At 35.7% G+C, this 15439-nt stretch overlaps 1 protein-coding gene across 1 annotated transcript in view; it reads left to right on the top strand.

Annotated features, from left to right (window-relative positions):
• Axdnd1 (axonemal dynein light chain domain containing 1) overlaps window positions 1–15439 on the top strand; it is a 95327-nt gene that overhangs the window by 46057 nt on the left and 33831 nt on the right. Inside the window, exons 16-17 of the mRNA XM_076872940.1 lie at window positions 10403–10601; window positions 12893–12986. Coding sequence (XP_076729055.1) covers window positions 10403–10601; window positions 12893–12986 — 293 coding nt within the window. The remainder of the gene's footprint in view (window positions 1–10402; window positions 10602–12892; window positions 12987–15439) is intronic.

Below are 15439 nucleotides of genomic sequence, written 5' to 3'. Positions count from 1 at the left end.
TTTTTCTATTATTGAATTCCAATTTCATTCTATTGTGGGTTGATATACTTGACATTATTTCTGTCCTTTTAAGTTTATTGAGGTTTGTTTTATGGCCTAGCACCTTGTCTTCTTGGAGAATGAATGTTCTTGTGTATTTGATAAGAATGCAAGTTTGTTGGGTAGAGTGTTGTATAACTGTCTGTTAGGTCTATTTGGTTTTATAATGCTGTTTAAGTCTCATATTTCCTTGTTGAACCTCTGTTAATATTTTTGTGGGTAGGGTATTGGAGTCACTATTATGTTTTAATTACATACTTCTTTTATTTCTCTTAGTTTTTGTTTTATATATTGTGGTGCTGTGTTATTGGATGCATACATGTTTATAATTGTTTAGCTTCTTCATGATTTGACCTTTATCAGTATAAAGTATTCCTTTATTTTTAGTAACTTTTTTTAATTTAAAGTTTATTTTTCTGATATTATTTGTTTTCTGATTTGTTTTTCCAATGGTTTCTATATGGTGGTATACTTTTTTTTTTCTCCTCCTGGTATTTCTAAGTTACATCCTCAATAAAGCTGTGCTTGATTTTAGTGTAATAGTAGAAGACACATTGAAGAAGGCAGTGAAGAATTACACACATCGTCCCTCCTGCAATTCCATGCAGAACAGTGTGAAGAGAGATACTTTCACTTGGGGAGGGAGAGAGAATTAAGTTCACACCTTAGACTTAAAACCTAGTACCAGGTCCACCATGATGAAACCAAATGCCAGACAGGACCCCATAGCCCCTCTCCTTGGGCCTGTACTTGCAGACTGAGCTTCTAAACCCTTCATAGCATGGTAGCCATGGGAATGCTGCCACCACCTCTTCCCCAACCTTGAGCAGACAGCTTAAAGTAAGATTTGAACTACAGGGGAGCAAGGACAGGAAAGTAAACAAGACTGCCATGGAGCTCAGAGTAGAATCTACTTCCATTAGACCCAGCACAATATAGAGCCCAAATGTCCCAATTCCTAGGCCAGTTCTAATAGAAGCCTCTAGTCCTGCCTCAAGCATCAGTCAGAGAGATATATCCTAGTAGAATGAACTCATGTTTCATCCTGCATCACTGCCAACTCTATCAGGCCTAATGTGCACCATTGAGACTGCATATATCTTTGTGGTTGCCAGACTTAGGTGTAACCCAGCTTAATGTCAGCCTGGGCAGCCAAGGACTTGCCTCCACCATCACTACACCAACCTCAGGCAGACAGCAAGAAGTAAGACACCACTAGTAGGGGGAGTAGGGCAGGAAAGTGAACACAGAACCATGTCTTAGAACTCAGTGCCAGGCTGGTAAAACCTAACATTGGGAAGATCCTAATGGTCCCTATCCCCAGTGCCTACCCAGTAGAGCTTTTGGATCCACCTGGTGCCAGATGACTTCACTAAAGAGTTCTAAAAAATATTTAAAAGAGAACCAATACCACTTCTTATTAAATTATTCCAAAAAATTGAAGAGGAGGAGATTGTTCCAAACTCATTCTGTAAGGCCAGCATTACCCTGATACTAGAAGCAGACAAGGCAGCAATGAAAGAAAGTGATAGGCCCATATCCTTGATGAACATAGATGAGGAAATCCTTGCCAAAATACTAACAAATCAAATCCAACAGCACATTAAAAAAGATCATCAAATCATGCTCAGTAACACATGCTTGTAGTCTCAGGTACTTGGGAAACTGAGGTAGGAATATTGCTTAAGCCCAGAAGTTCAAGGCCACTCGAGAAAACAAATCAGTAATGCCACATCAATTGAAAGGCAAAAACCTTGTGATTTTCTCAATAGATTCAGAAAGGCATTTAATAAAATTCAGCATCCTTTCATGATAAAAACTCTGAACAAATTAGGTACAGAAGGAACGTACCTTCATATAATAAAGGTCAGATACAAGCCAACAGCTAACATCACATACTGAACGGGAAAAGTTGAAGTCTTTGTAAAATCTGTAACAAGACAGTGATGCCCACTTTTACCACTTATTCTACATAGTACTGGAAGTCTTAGAGCAACTAAGCGAGAGAAAGAAATGAGGCATTTAAATTGCATTGGGGGACTCAAACCCGAACTGTATGCAGATGACATGATCTCATATATAGAAAACTTTAAAGACTACCAAAAAACTATTGGAATGTAAATTCAGCAAAGTAACAGAGCAGAAAATTAATATGCAAAAGTCAGTAGCCATTACTATACATTGATAGTGAATTATCTGAAAAAGAAACCAATAATGCAATTCCATTTCCAGTATTTACAAAACAACACAACAATAAAAAACAAACCAAATCCTAGTAATAAATTTTAAATCAAAGAAGTGAAAGATCTCTACAATGAAAACTATAAAATGGGAAAGAAACTAAAGAGAACACAAAGAAATGGAAAGACACCCTCTGTTCATGGATTGGAAGAATCAGTATTCTTAAAATGTCCATACTGCTCAGAGTGATCCACAGATTTAATATAATCCTATCAAAATAATGAGATTATTTATGGAGCTAAAAAATCCTAAAATTTGTATGAAACCACAGAAAACAGATAGGGAAAGCAGTCTTGAACAAAAAGAACAAAGCATGAGGCATCATAGTAGCTAATTTCAAAATATACAACAAAGCTATAGTAATTGAAAACAGCATGCTATTGGCATAAAAAAGAGCACATCAATAAATGGAACAGAATATTAGAAGTACACCCATGTATCTACAAGCACATGGCCTTTGATTAGGTTTATAGAACATGCATTGGAAGAAAGTCTTCTTAATAAATGATGCTGGAGAAATTGGATATCCATATGAAAAAAAATGAAACTAGACCCTTATCTCTCACTATATTAGAAAAACTCAAAAAGAATTAAAAACTTTAAGACCTGAAATGATGCCCTAGAATTAAGAATATAGAGCATATAGTTAATACAGTGACACCTATGATAAATGGATGGTGAAAAGAGAAGTACAGAATCTAAGAAACTACAACAGTCTCTTCAAGTTGAGAAAGTTCCCTTCTAACACCGGTTTGTTGAGTATTTCTATCATGAATGTTATTAGTTTTTGTCATATGTGTCTATTGAGATGATCATGTAGTTTTGGCTCTTTATTATTATGGTGCATTACACTGGTTGGTTTTTATTAAGCCAGCCTTACATTTCTGGGATAAATCCAAGTTGGTCACATGTATAATACTTTTATATATGACTGGATTTAGTTTCCTAGTATTTTGTTAAGAATTTCTGTGTAAATTTATAAGGGATAGTGGTCAATAGTTTTCTTGTGATGTCTTTGGTATTAGTCTCAGAATTCATTGGCAGGTGTTCTCCCCTCTTTTAATTTTGGAAGAGTTTTTGAAAGAATGGTGTTAATTCTTTTTAAATGTTAGTTAAAATTCAAATAATATCTCATCTGTTTCTAGGTTTCTTTGTGAGGTACTGGTAATGGAACCCAGGGATGCTTTACCACTAACCTATATTCCCAGCTATTTTTATTTTTTATTTTGAGACAGGGCTTACTAAGTTGCTCAGGTTGGCCTCAAACTTACCATCTTCCTGACTTAGCCTCCCACAGGATTATCAGCATGTGCTACTGCACTTGGCTCCTAGGCTTCTCATTGTGATTTTTTTGAGTATTAAGCTAATCTCTTTCCTCCTAATAAGTCTACTTTGATTTTCTGTTTCTTTTTCCATCAATCATTTCTTTTTGTATGACTTTTTCTTGTTGAATGTTGGACATTATGAATGAAAAAATCTATAGGAAATTGGAGACTCTGGATGATGCTATGTTCCACAGAATGACTATTTACTTTTTCTTCTGGAAGGACATTTAAAATAGGGAAACATTACCTTAATTTTAGCAGGGACTGAGTCTGACTAAAGGTTTTGTGAGGGCTGGTGTCTTTCTGTTCCACCTTCATCCTTAATGTATAGTGAGTATTTCAGGGATTCAGGGGTCCCAAGTGAAAACCTCTGTTCCTTGGATTCTGAGCTTCAATTTTATCTACACCCCAGTGCCCACCCCTGTAGAGTGAACTAATATCACAACTTCCCATGGAGATGTTAAAAATTCATCCCCCACAAACCCATGAAAGACCTTAAAAATCCATCAAGGTACTTTATTCTTTTTTTCTTTATTTTTTTGGGGAGTGGTACTGGGAATTGAACTCAGGGACATTCGACCACTGAGCCACATCCCCAGCTCTGTTTTATATTTTATTAGAGACAGAGTCTCACTGAATTGCTTAGTGCCTCACTAAATTGCTGAGGCTGGCTTTGAACTCATGATCTTCCTGCCTTCCCCACCTGAGGTGCTGGGATTACAGGCATGTACCACCACACCTGGCCCATATAGGTACTTTATTCAGTGTATCATGTGTTCTTTAAGAATCCTTCCCAGGCTGGGCATGGTGGCTCAGGAAGCTGAGACAGGATGATCACAGGTTTAAAACCAGCTTCAGCAAAAAGTAAAAAGGGCTAGATGTGGCTTGGTGGTTATGTGCCTCTGGGTTCGATCCCTAGCACCAAAACAAAACAAAACAACAATCAAAAACTTCCCAGTTAAGGGTTCCAGGCAACCCTGATCCATGGACCGGCACTGATGTTCAATTTAAAACTACAGGGGAAAACAATTATAATTTTCTGTAGCAACAATAACATAGATTTAAATAAAATGGCAAGATTTACCCATGAGAGTATATAGTTGGCAAAAAAATGAAAAAGCAAATTTATTTAAAATAAATGAGGAAGTAAAAATGATGAACGATGGCAGAATTAACATTTCATTTTGAATACTCATAAAAGATCTATGTTTACTGATGAATGCAATGATAATATTTTCATTAAGGACTAGAAAAACAATTGGTTTTTAAATTATTACATAACTCAGGGAAAAGGAGCACTTTTATTTTTTATTTTGAGGATATATTCTGTGATCTCACAATTAATCAGTCTACTGGATCCATATAAGGATCCAAACTCAGTCTTTGTTCAGGTTAAAAACTATAAACTTGAGATCCACTCACACTGGCCTCTGCAGGGCCCACATACAGAGTGGGCCAGGTCCACCCCTTTCCCAGCTGGGCAGACACTCACTGTAGCCTAGCCTCTGATACAGGACCACCACCCCTTCTGACCAGTTCACTACCCCGAGAGCCAGCTGAGATCCAGCCCAGGCAGCTCACAACACCCCACCTGGGATCCAGTATTTAAGTAGGCCTGGTTCATTTCTCCCCCAGCGGGGTAGACACTGCCAGAGCCTAGCCTTTGGCACAAGACCACCCCTTCCTACCAGCAGACTATCTCAGGGGATCAAGCCCAGAGGGGCCCAGATCCACACACCTCTAACTTACTAAGATCCCAGACACAGGATGCAGTAGCATCCATTGAGGGACATCAGCAGGGTCTGGAAGCCCAACATCAAGGTGAGGTACAGAGAATCTGCACAGGTACTACAAGAATATAGGGAAGAAATTGTAATGTCTCAGATCCACACTGCAAGAAAGGAAGACACATAGACAACATGAAAAAAAGGGAGGAAAGTGTCCCAAACAAACCAGGACACTATAATAACAGAACCCATGGACAGCAAAGTTGATGAAATGTCAGAGAAGGAGTTCAAAAGGTTCATAATTAAAGAATTAAAGAATGACCTAAATGAGCAAATAGAAGCAAAAACTGATCACTCCAACAATGAGATAAGAGAGCAAATATAGCTAGCAAAAGATTACTTTGAGAGAGAGACCCTGAAAAAAAATCAGTCAGAAATTCTTGAAATGAAGGATACAATAAATCAAATAAAAAACTCAATAGAAAGCATAACCAACAGACTAGATCACTTGGAAGAAAGAACATGAACATCAGATAATGAAGACAAAGTATACAATCTGGAAAATAAAGTTGATCACACAGTGAAGACAATTAGAAACCATGAACAGAACATCCAAGAATTATGGGACAGCATCAAAAGATCAAATATAAGAGTTATTGGGATAGAGGAAGGCACAGAATTTCAAACCAAAGGAATGAACACTCTCTTCAATGAGATAACATCAGAAAATTTCCCAAGCATGAAGAATGAATTGGAAAACCAAATACAAGAGGATTTCAGGACACCAAATATACAAAATTACAACAGATCTACACCAAGGCACATTATGATGAAAATGCCCAGCATACAGAATACGGATAGAATCTTAAAAGCTGCAAGAGAGAGGAATCAGATCACATTTAGAGGGAGATCAACTCATATCAGCAGATTTTTCAACCCAGACCCTCAAAGCCAGGAGATTGTGGGACAACATATACCAAGCTCTGAAAGAAAAAAAAAGAAAAAAAAGACCCATATGCTGCCTCCAAGAGACATATCTCCTAGAAAAAGAAATTCACAGACTGAAGGTGAAGGGTTGGGGAAAATCATACCACTCACATGAACTGTGGAAGCAAGCAGTGGTTTTCATCCTCATATCAAATAAAGTAGACTTCAAACTAAAGTCAATCAGAAAGGATAAAGAAGGACACTACATACTCCTCAAGGGAACTATACACCAAAAAGACTTAACAATTGTAAATATATATGCCCCAAACAACAGAGCAGCTATGTTCATCAAACTCTTCTCAAGTTCAAGAGTCAAATAGACTACAACACAAAAATTTTGGGTGACTTTAACACACTTCTTTCATCACTAGATAGATCTTCAAAACAAAAGGTGAACAAAGAAACTTTAGAACTCAATAATACAATCAATAACTTAGACTTAACTGACTTATATAGAATATTCCAACCTTCAATGAGATAATTTTCCTCAACAGCACATGGATCCTTCTCTAAAATAGACCATATGCTTTGCCACAAAGGAACTCTTAGCAAATATAAAAAGTAGAGATTCTATCTCTACTAAAAAGTAGAGATTCTCTACTATTCTATCCTGCATTCTATCAGATCATAATGGAATGAAATTAGAAATCAATGATAAAATAAGAAATAAAATCCACTCCAACACCTGGAAACTAAATAATATGCTACTGAATGAAAAATGGGTTACAAAAGACATCGAGGAGATTAAAAAGTTTTTAGAAGTGAATGATACATTCACAGATACAACATATCAAAATCTCTGGGACAATATGAAAGCAGTTCTAAGAGGAAAGTTCATTGCGTGGAGTTCATTCCTTAAAAGAAGAAAAAGTCAACAAATGACTTAACATTATACCTCAAAGCCCTAGAAAAAGAACAAATCAACACCAAAAGCAACAGAAGACAGGAAATAATTAAAATCAGAGCTGAAATCAATGAAATTGAAATAAAAGAAACAATTGAAAAAAATTGACAGAACAAAAAGTTGGTTCTTTGAAAAAAATAAAATAAAAAATAATACTCTCCAATTTATTTCAGGAAATAGAAAAAGAGGCAGCACTTCCAAACTTATTCTATGAAGCCAATATCACTCCAAAACCAGGTAAAGATACATCAAAAAGAGAAAACTTCAGATCAATATCTCTAATGAACATAGATGCAAAAATTCTCAATAAAATTCTGGCACATCAGAAAACATCAAAAAGGATCATGCACCATGATTGAGTGGCATTCATCCCAGGGATGCAATTTTGGTTCAACAAATGGAAATCAATAAATGTAATTCATCACATCAATAGTCTTAAAGATAAGAATCATATGATCATCTCCATAGATGCAGAAAAAGCATTTGACAAAATATAGCACCCCTTTATGTTCAAAACACTAGAAAAATTTGGGATAATAGGAACATATCTCAACATCATAAAGGCTATCTATGCTAAGCTCCAGGCCAACATCATTCTAAATGGAGAAAAATTGACAGCATTCTCTCTAAAAACTGGAACAAGATAGGGATGCTCTCTTTCACCACTTCATTTAACATAGTTCTTGAAACACTGGCCAGAGCAACTAGACAGATGAAAGAAATTAAAGGGATTCACATAGGAAAAGAAGAACTCAAATTGGCACTATTTTCTGATGATATGATTCTATACCTGGAAGACCCTAAAAGTTCCACCAGAAAACTCCTAGAACTAGTAAATAAATCCAGCAAAGTAGCAGGATATAAAATCAACATCCATAAATCAAAGGCATTTCTGTATATCAGTGATAAATCCTCAGAAAGGAAAATGAGAAAAACTACCCCATTCTCAGTAGCCTCAAAAAAACTTGGGAATCAACAAAAGAGGGGAAAGATCTATATAATGAAAATTACAGAACCCTAAAGAAAGAAATCAAAGAAGACTTTAGAAGATGGAAAGATCTACCTTGCTCTTGGATAGGCAGAATTAATATTATCAAAATGACAGTACTTCCAAAAGAACTTATACAGATTTAATTCAATTCCGATCAAAATCCCAATGACATTCCTCATAGAAATAGAGAAAGCAGTCATGAAATTCATCTGGAAAGTAAGAGACCCAGAATAGCTAAAGCAATCCTTAGCAGGAAGAGTGAAGCAGATGGCATCCCTATACCAGCCCTTAAACTATACTACAGAGCAATAGTAACAAAAACAGCATGGTATTGGCACCAAAACAGACTGGTAGACCAGTGGTACAGAATAGAGGACACAGAGACTAACCCACAAAACTACAAGTATCTTATATTAGACAAAAGTGCCGAGAACATGCATTGGAGAAAAGATAGCCTCTTTAACAAATGGTGCTGGGAAAACTGGAAATCAATATGCAACAAAATGAAATTAAACCCCTATCCATCATTGTGCACAAAACTCAAAATGGATCAAGGACTTAGGAATACAACCAAAGACTCTTCGTTTAATAGAAGAAAATGTAGGCCTTAATCTCCATCATGTGGGATTAGGGCCCAACTTCCTTAATAAGACTCCTGTAGCACAAGAATTAAAATCAAGAATCAATAAATGGGATGGTCTCAAACTAAAAAGCTTCTTCTCAGCAAAAGAATCAATCTGTGAGGTGAATAGAGAGCCTACATCTTAGGAGCAAATCTTTACCCCTCACACATCAGGTACAGCACTAATCTCTAGGGTATATAAAGAACTCAAAAAGCTAAACATCAAAAAAACAAATAACCCAATCAATAAATGGGCCAAGGACCTGAACAGACACTTCTCAGAAGATGATGTGCAATCGATTAACAAATACATGAAAAAATCTTCATCATCACTAGCAATTTGCATCACACCAATTTGCAGCCAATATGGAAAGCAGTACAGAGATTTCTTGGAAAATTGGGAATGGAACCACCATTTGACCCAGCTGTCCCTCTCCTGGGTCTATACCCAAAGGACTTAAAAACAGCATACTACAGGGACACAGCCACATCAATGTTCATAGCAGCACAATTCACAATAGCTAAACTGTGGAACCAACATAGATGTCCTTCAATAGATGAATGGATTTTAAAAAGTGGCATATATACACAATGGAATATTACTCAGCAATAAAAGAGAATAAAATCATGGCATTTGCAGGTAAACGGATGGAGTTAGGTAAATGGATTGGCTAAGTGAAGTTAGCCAAACCCAAAAAACCAAATGCTGAATGTTTTCTTTGATATAAGGAGGCTGATTCATAGTGGGATAGGGAGTGGGAGCATGGGAGGAATAGATGAACTCTAGATAGGGCAGAGGGATTGAAGGGGAAGGGAGGGCAGGGGGTAATTAATGATGGTGGAATGTGATGATCCTTTCTATCCAAAGTACATATATGAAGACACAAATTGGTGTGAATATACTAAGTATACAGAGATATGAAACTATGTAACCAGAGACATGAAAAATTGTGCTCTGTATATGTAATAAGAATTGTAATGCATTCTGTCATATAAATAAACAAATTTACATAAAAATAGACACCAAGATATTATCAATAACAGTTCCTATGTTGTTTCACTTATCTCTGTTTTTAGTAAACATGTGCTATTTAAGTCTCAAAAAAAACCAAAACTATGAACTTCATGCAAACCTATCAGTGACTTAAAAAAATGACTTAAGAACCATGTGTATTCTCATTTCTGTTATTAAATGTCCCATAATCACGAAGAAGCTGTTTATCATCATCATAATCTTAACAGAATAATAATACCTTTTAGGGCACGTTATTGTTGATTGATTGTGGTTTTAATGCATTTGATTCTCTACTGAGGAAATAAACTAAAGAGTATAAATCATAAAAGAATTTATTAATCATTTATTAGTCATAAAAGTTCTAATTTGCACAATGGAAACTCACTAAATGTTCATTTAGGAACTAATCTTTTCAAGGTTCTCTGCTAGGCAAATTTTAAGATAATAAAAGATGAAAAAATATGCCCATGCCCTGTTGGATTTTATATTTTAGTACTAAAGTAGCAGTCTTGCGAATACTTCTAACAGTCATGCTTTTCTTACTTTTCTAGGCATCTCTAAAATGATTCCAAATTTGGTTGGTACTCTTGATTTCTGTTGTTACAAGTTGGAAAACGTGGAGTCTTTTTCTTTCTTTCTTGAAGAATGGGAGGGAGTTGATAAAAAAATTAATGAAATGAAACCTCGGTTGGATTCACTGATAAACATTATTGGCACTGTTCCACAGCACATGGATGTGGATTCTGGTCCGTAAGTTCCCATGAGTTCTCTTCCTTTTGAGAGAATGTTTTTAAAACCTTTATTGAAATATAATTCACATGCTATACATTTCACCCTTTTAAAGTGTGTAATTCAGTGGTTTTCAGTACATTTATAGATTTGGGCCACTGCAGTCAATTTTAGAACATTTTATCACCTCAAAAAGATGCTTCATATAATTCAGCTGTTTCCCTGTAAATTAGTTCATTTTCTGTTACTTTCACAAAATATTGAAGGTTGGTGGCTTATAAAGAAAAGTTTATTTAGCTCACAGTTTTGGAGGCTAAAAGTCTAAACATCAAATGCTGCCTCAGGTGAGGGCTCACAGCATATGCCATCATGCAAGAGGGAGAGATCACATGGCAAGACAGGAAGCCAGAGGGGTCTGGCTCACTTTTCCTAACTACTCACTCTTGCAGGAGCTAACTAAGATTCCATAAGAACTCCATTAATTCCTTTTGGCACCCTACTGACCTAATTGCCTTCTCCTAGTCCCCACCCTTTGAAGGTTCCATTACCACATTGGAGGACACACTTCCAACACATGAATCTTTGCTAGACACACTCAAACCATATCCAGACCATGTCAGTATTTCCTCATGTTCTTCTTATTTCTGAAAGATCAGTACTAGTGTCCCATCTCTCGTTTCTGATTTTAGTAATTTGAGCCTTCTGTTTTTTCTTGGTAAATCTAGCTAAATGTTTATTAATCTTTCCAAAGACTTCTCTTTTGATTTCATTGATTTTCTCTAGTATTTTTTATAGTATTAATTTGTACTCTGGCCATTATGATTTCCTTCCTTTTGCATTCTTTAGATTTTATTTTACTAAATCTTTTCCGTAGTCTTACAGTGAACTGTTATGTTATTAATTCTAGATGTTTGTTTCTTACCAGCATTTACAGTTGTAAATTTCCTTCTAAGGACTGCTTTAGTTTCAGTCTATAAGTTTTGGTAATTGTACTTTCGTTTTCATTGATCTCAAAGTGTTTTATGATTTCTTTCATGATTTATTAATTGACCAATTTGTTGTTTAGGACTGTGTTATTTAATTTTCACATATTTATATTGTTTGCCACTTTTACCCTATTTTGACTTGTAATTTCATTTCACTGTGCTGCGAGTATATGCTTTGTATTATTCTGGTCTTTAAATTAATTGATGTTTTCTTTATGGCCTTGCACATTGTCTATATCAATGACTTCTAGCATTTTTACTCTGATATATGTGTGGATCTTTTTGTGTTTATCCTACTTGGACATTGCTAAACTTCTGATATGTTAGTTATTCTCTCTCAATACAGATGGGAGGTTTTCAGTCATTATTTCTTTGAATGTGTTTTTTTTCTTTTTATTCCTTTCTCTTTCTCACCATTTCCAGAGGCTTTAAATGGTTTGTTAAACAAAAATAATTTTCAACTATTTCACTGGTGGGCAGCCTTCCTCTTCCCACTGTCAATGCTAGAAGTCAACTTTAAAATCAATTCTCTTCATATGAGTAGTTCCTAGTGACCTGGGAGTGAATGTAAAGGTGTAAATTGTTATAACAGAGAGCTAATATTGGAGGTAAGATCTATATTGTCTGTTGTGGTTTGGATATGAGGTATCCCATGAAAAGCTCATGTGTTAGGCAATGCAGGAGTGTTTAGAAGTGAAATGATTGGATTATGAAAGTCATAACCTAATCAGTGGATCAGTTCATTTGTGGATTAACAATTTGAATGGATTACTGAGTGGTAACTGTAGACAGGTAGGCATGGCTAGAGGAAGTAGGTCAATGGGTGCATGACGTTGTAGATTATATTTTTATCCCTGGTTGGTCTGTCTTCTCTCTCTCCCCTTCTCCTCTCCTTCTCCCTCTCTCTCCTTTCTGCTTGCCACAACTGAGCAGCTTTCCTTCACCACATGTTTTGCCTCACCTCAGGTCTGCCATGATGTTTTGCTTACCTCAAGCCTACAGCAAAGGAGTTGGCTGAGCATAAACTGAGACCTCTGAAGTTTTGAGCCCTTTTTTCCTTCCTCTAAATTATTTTTGTCAGATATTTCGGTTCCAGCAATTAAAAGCTGCCTAATAGAATTGTTCAAGGTGTGTATGGTGCCAGTTCCTCCCTACCAGGGCATTAGGAAAGCCTTCACACCAGATAATTCAAGACTTTGATTCATCTTTGCCTGAGTACTCAGTTGTCAACACTCAAGTTTATTATGCTCAATCAAATAAAACCCTTTCTCTTAGCTGATAGTTACTTGTGTACTCTAAGTTTATTTTGCCTGATTTTTCCTTCAGACTATTCCAAGAACACATATTTAACGTGATTCAACAATGGATTTTGAAGATAGACAATGAAATTGACAATGGAAACATTGAACTTCAGCGCCACGTATGTATGAATAAGACTTTGTGAGATTATTTTTTGCCTTTGCTGATGGTTTTCTTTAAGAACAAACCAGTTCCTACATATACAACTGAAGCAGGAGATTGGGAGAACAAAATGGAAGCTTATATAATAGCTTTTCAATTGATTTTTTTTAGTTGTCAATGTCAAAGTTTATTTTATTTATTTATATGTGGATCTGAGAATTGAACCTAGTGCTTCACACATGCTAGGCAAGTGCTCTACCACTGAATCACAATCCCAGCCCCTCAGTATATTTTTATTTTTTTTATTAGTTGCTCAAGACAGTACAATGATCTTGACATATCATACATTTAATTCAAATAGGGTATGAATTCTCATTTTTCCACGTGTACAGATTGCAGGATCACATTGGTTATACATCTATGTGACCTCAATATATTTTTAAATGCGTAATGTTCTTGCATCTGGAATGGAGTTTTAAAGTTCTAAGTATTATCTTTACTCTTTGCTAAGTATACTGACATTGTTTTCCTCAATGGCATTAGTCAGGGATATGGCCATTTTAAAGACTTTTGTAGGATTGTGTTTCTGTCATTCCTTCAGTTCCTACCTGAACATGTTACTAGGTGAAAAGTGAGATGCATCAGTACTGTTGGTCTGTAATTACTAGAAAAACAGAATTATTCTGCAATTGTGAAAAAACCAAAGCTTATGGATTAATAAATCCATAATCTAGTAAATATTAAATAATGATTTCCAAGGATGTCTTAGTTTACTACATTTACTCTTACTGCCAACTCTTTTTAGAATCTGAATGTACATAGGAATCTCTTATTATAAGAGATGCAAATATTTGATCTTATAGAATCAATAAACTTAATTCATTTTAATATTGCTTAAGTTAGGAATTTGAAAGGCAGCAACACCATGTTAAATGGGAACAACTACTGAAGAAACATTACAATTCTGGGCTGGGGTTATGGCTCAGCAGTAGAGTACTTGCCTTGCACATACGAGACCCTGGGTTCAATCCTTAGCACCACATAAAAATAAATGAATAAAATAAAGGTATTGTGTTCAACTACATCTAAAAAATTTAAAAAAACCATTACAATTCTGTCAACTTGTTATAAACCTGTAGACACCAAGAATTGAGGAGCAAATATGTTAAGTCAGGAAGTACGGATCCATAGGATCCTTAGGCTTGGGGAAAATTCCAGTGTCTTTTGAGAGACAACAAAAAATGAAAAAGAAAAAGGGAGATGGAGTGCATGTCACATAGGTGGGACTCAATTTTTGTTGAATGAAGCTAGGAAGAACATTCTGGCATTGTTGGTGTCTTATGGTGTTGCTATATTAAACCCATCTTGGCAAAATACTCAGTTTACTATTAGGGTTTGATCTCCATGAAATCTTGAACTCATTTTTTTTTTTTTGGTATTCTAGAAGTTCAGTTTTAATAATATAGATAGAAATGCTTTTATATACTCATAGTATATGTTTTAATCAGCTTTATTTGCTGCTGTGACAAAAAGACCAGACCAAAACAATTATACAATAGGAAAAATTTATTAGAGGGCTCACGGTTTCAGAGACAACAGAGTCCATTCCTTAGGGCTTGAGGTGAGGCAGAACATCATGGCAGAATAGTATAGTGGAGGAAAGCGGCTCACAAGACCATCAAGAAGTAGAGAGAGACTCTGCTTGCCAGATACAAAAGTAATTACCCCAAAGGCACATCCCCAGTGACCCGCTCCTTCTGGCCACACCCCATCCACCTTCAGCCACCACGCAGTTAATCCATCATGGATTAATTCACTGATTGGGTCAAGGCTCTCAAGACCCAATCATTTCTCTTCCAAACCTTCTTGCATTGTCTCACACATAAACTTTTGGGGGATACCTCACATCCAAATCATAACAATATACCTCTATTTTAACACTGCATTATCAAAATTAGTCTGTGTGGAAAACTGAAAAGATTGTAAGCTCCTTCAGGAACTCTGTGTATCCATATTAACTGGTATAAAAATTTAAAAATATAAAATTTGTCTTTTTTTTTTCACTCACCAAGCAGTTTTTCCTTTCTGATCCATTGTCCGACCTTCAGTTTTATTGTTTTTCCTTTGCCCTCTTACTCTATTTAATCTGTGCTGCTTGGCTGTCCAAAACAGTGGCCTCTGAACATTTATTTTATTTTTTATTTTAATTTTCATTAAAAAATTATTCTAATTTTAGTTATACATGACAGTAGAATCCATTTTGACCCATCATACATAAATAGAGTATAATTTCTCATTCTTCTGATTGTACATGATGTAGTGAACATTTTTTTATCATGTAATTCTATAAGCAAAATAATCTTTGAGCAAGTAATTTGTAACTTACAATTTTTAATTTGCCTGCCAGAGTTACTCCATTGACAAGTTTTATATGTCATAAAACTTATGCCAAAAAGTCAAAAGGGATAAATA

Source organism: Callospermophilus lateralis, chromosome 13, assembly GCF_048772815.1.
Source record: "Callospermophilus lateralis isolate mCalLat2 chromosome 13, mCalLat2.hap1, whole genome shotgun sequence".
NCBI classification, from domain to species: domain Eukaryota; kingdom Metazoa; phylum Chordata; class Mammalia; order Rodentia; family Sciuridae; genus Callospermophilus; species Callospermophilus lateralis.
The sequence above is the reverse complement of the archived record's forward strand: the minus strand, read 5'-3'. Positions and strand labels throughout refer to the sequence as shown.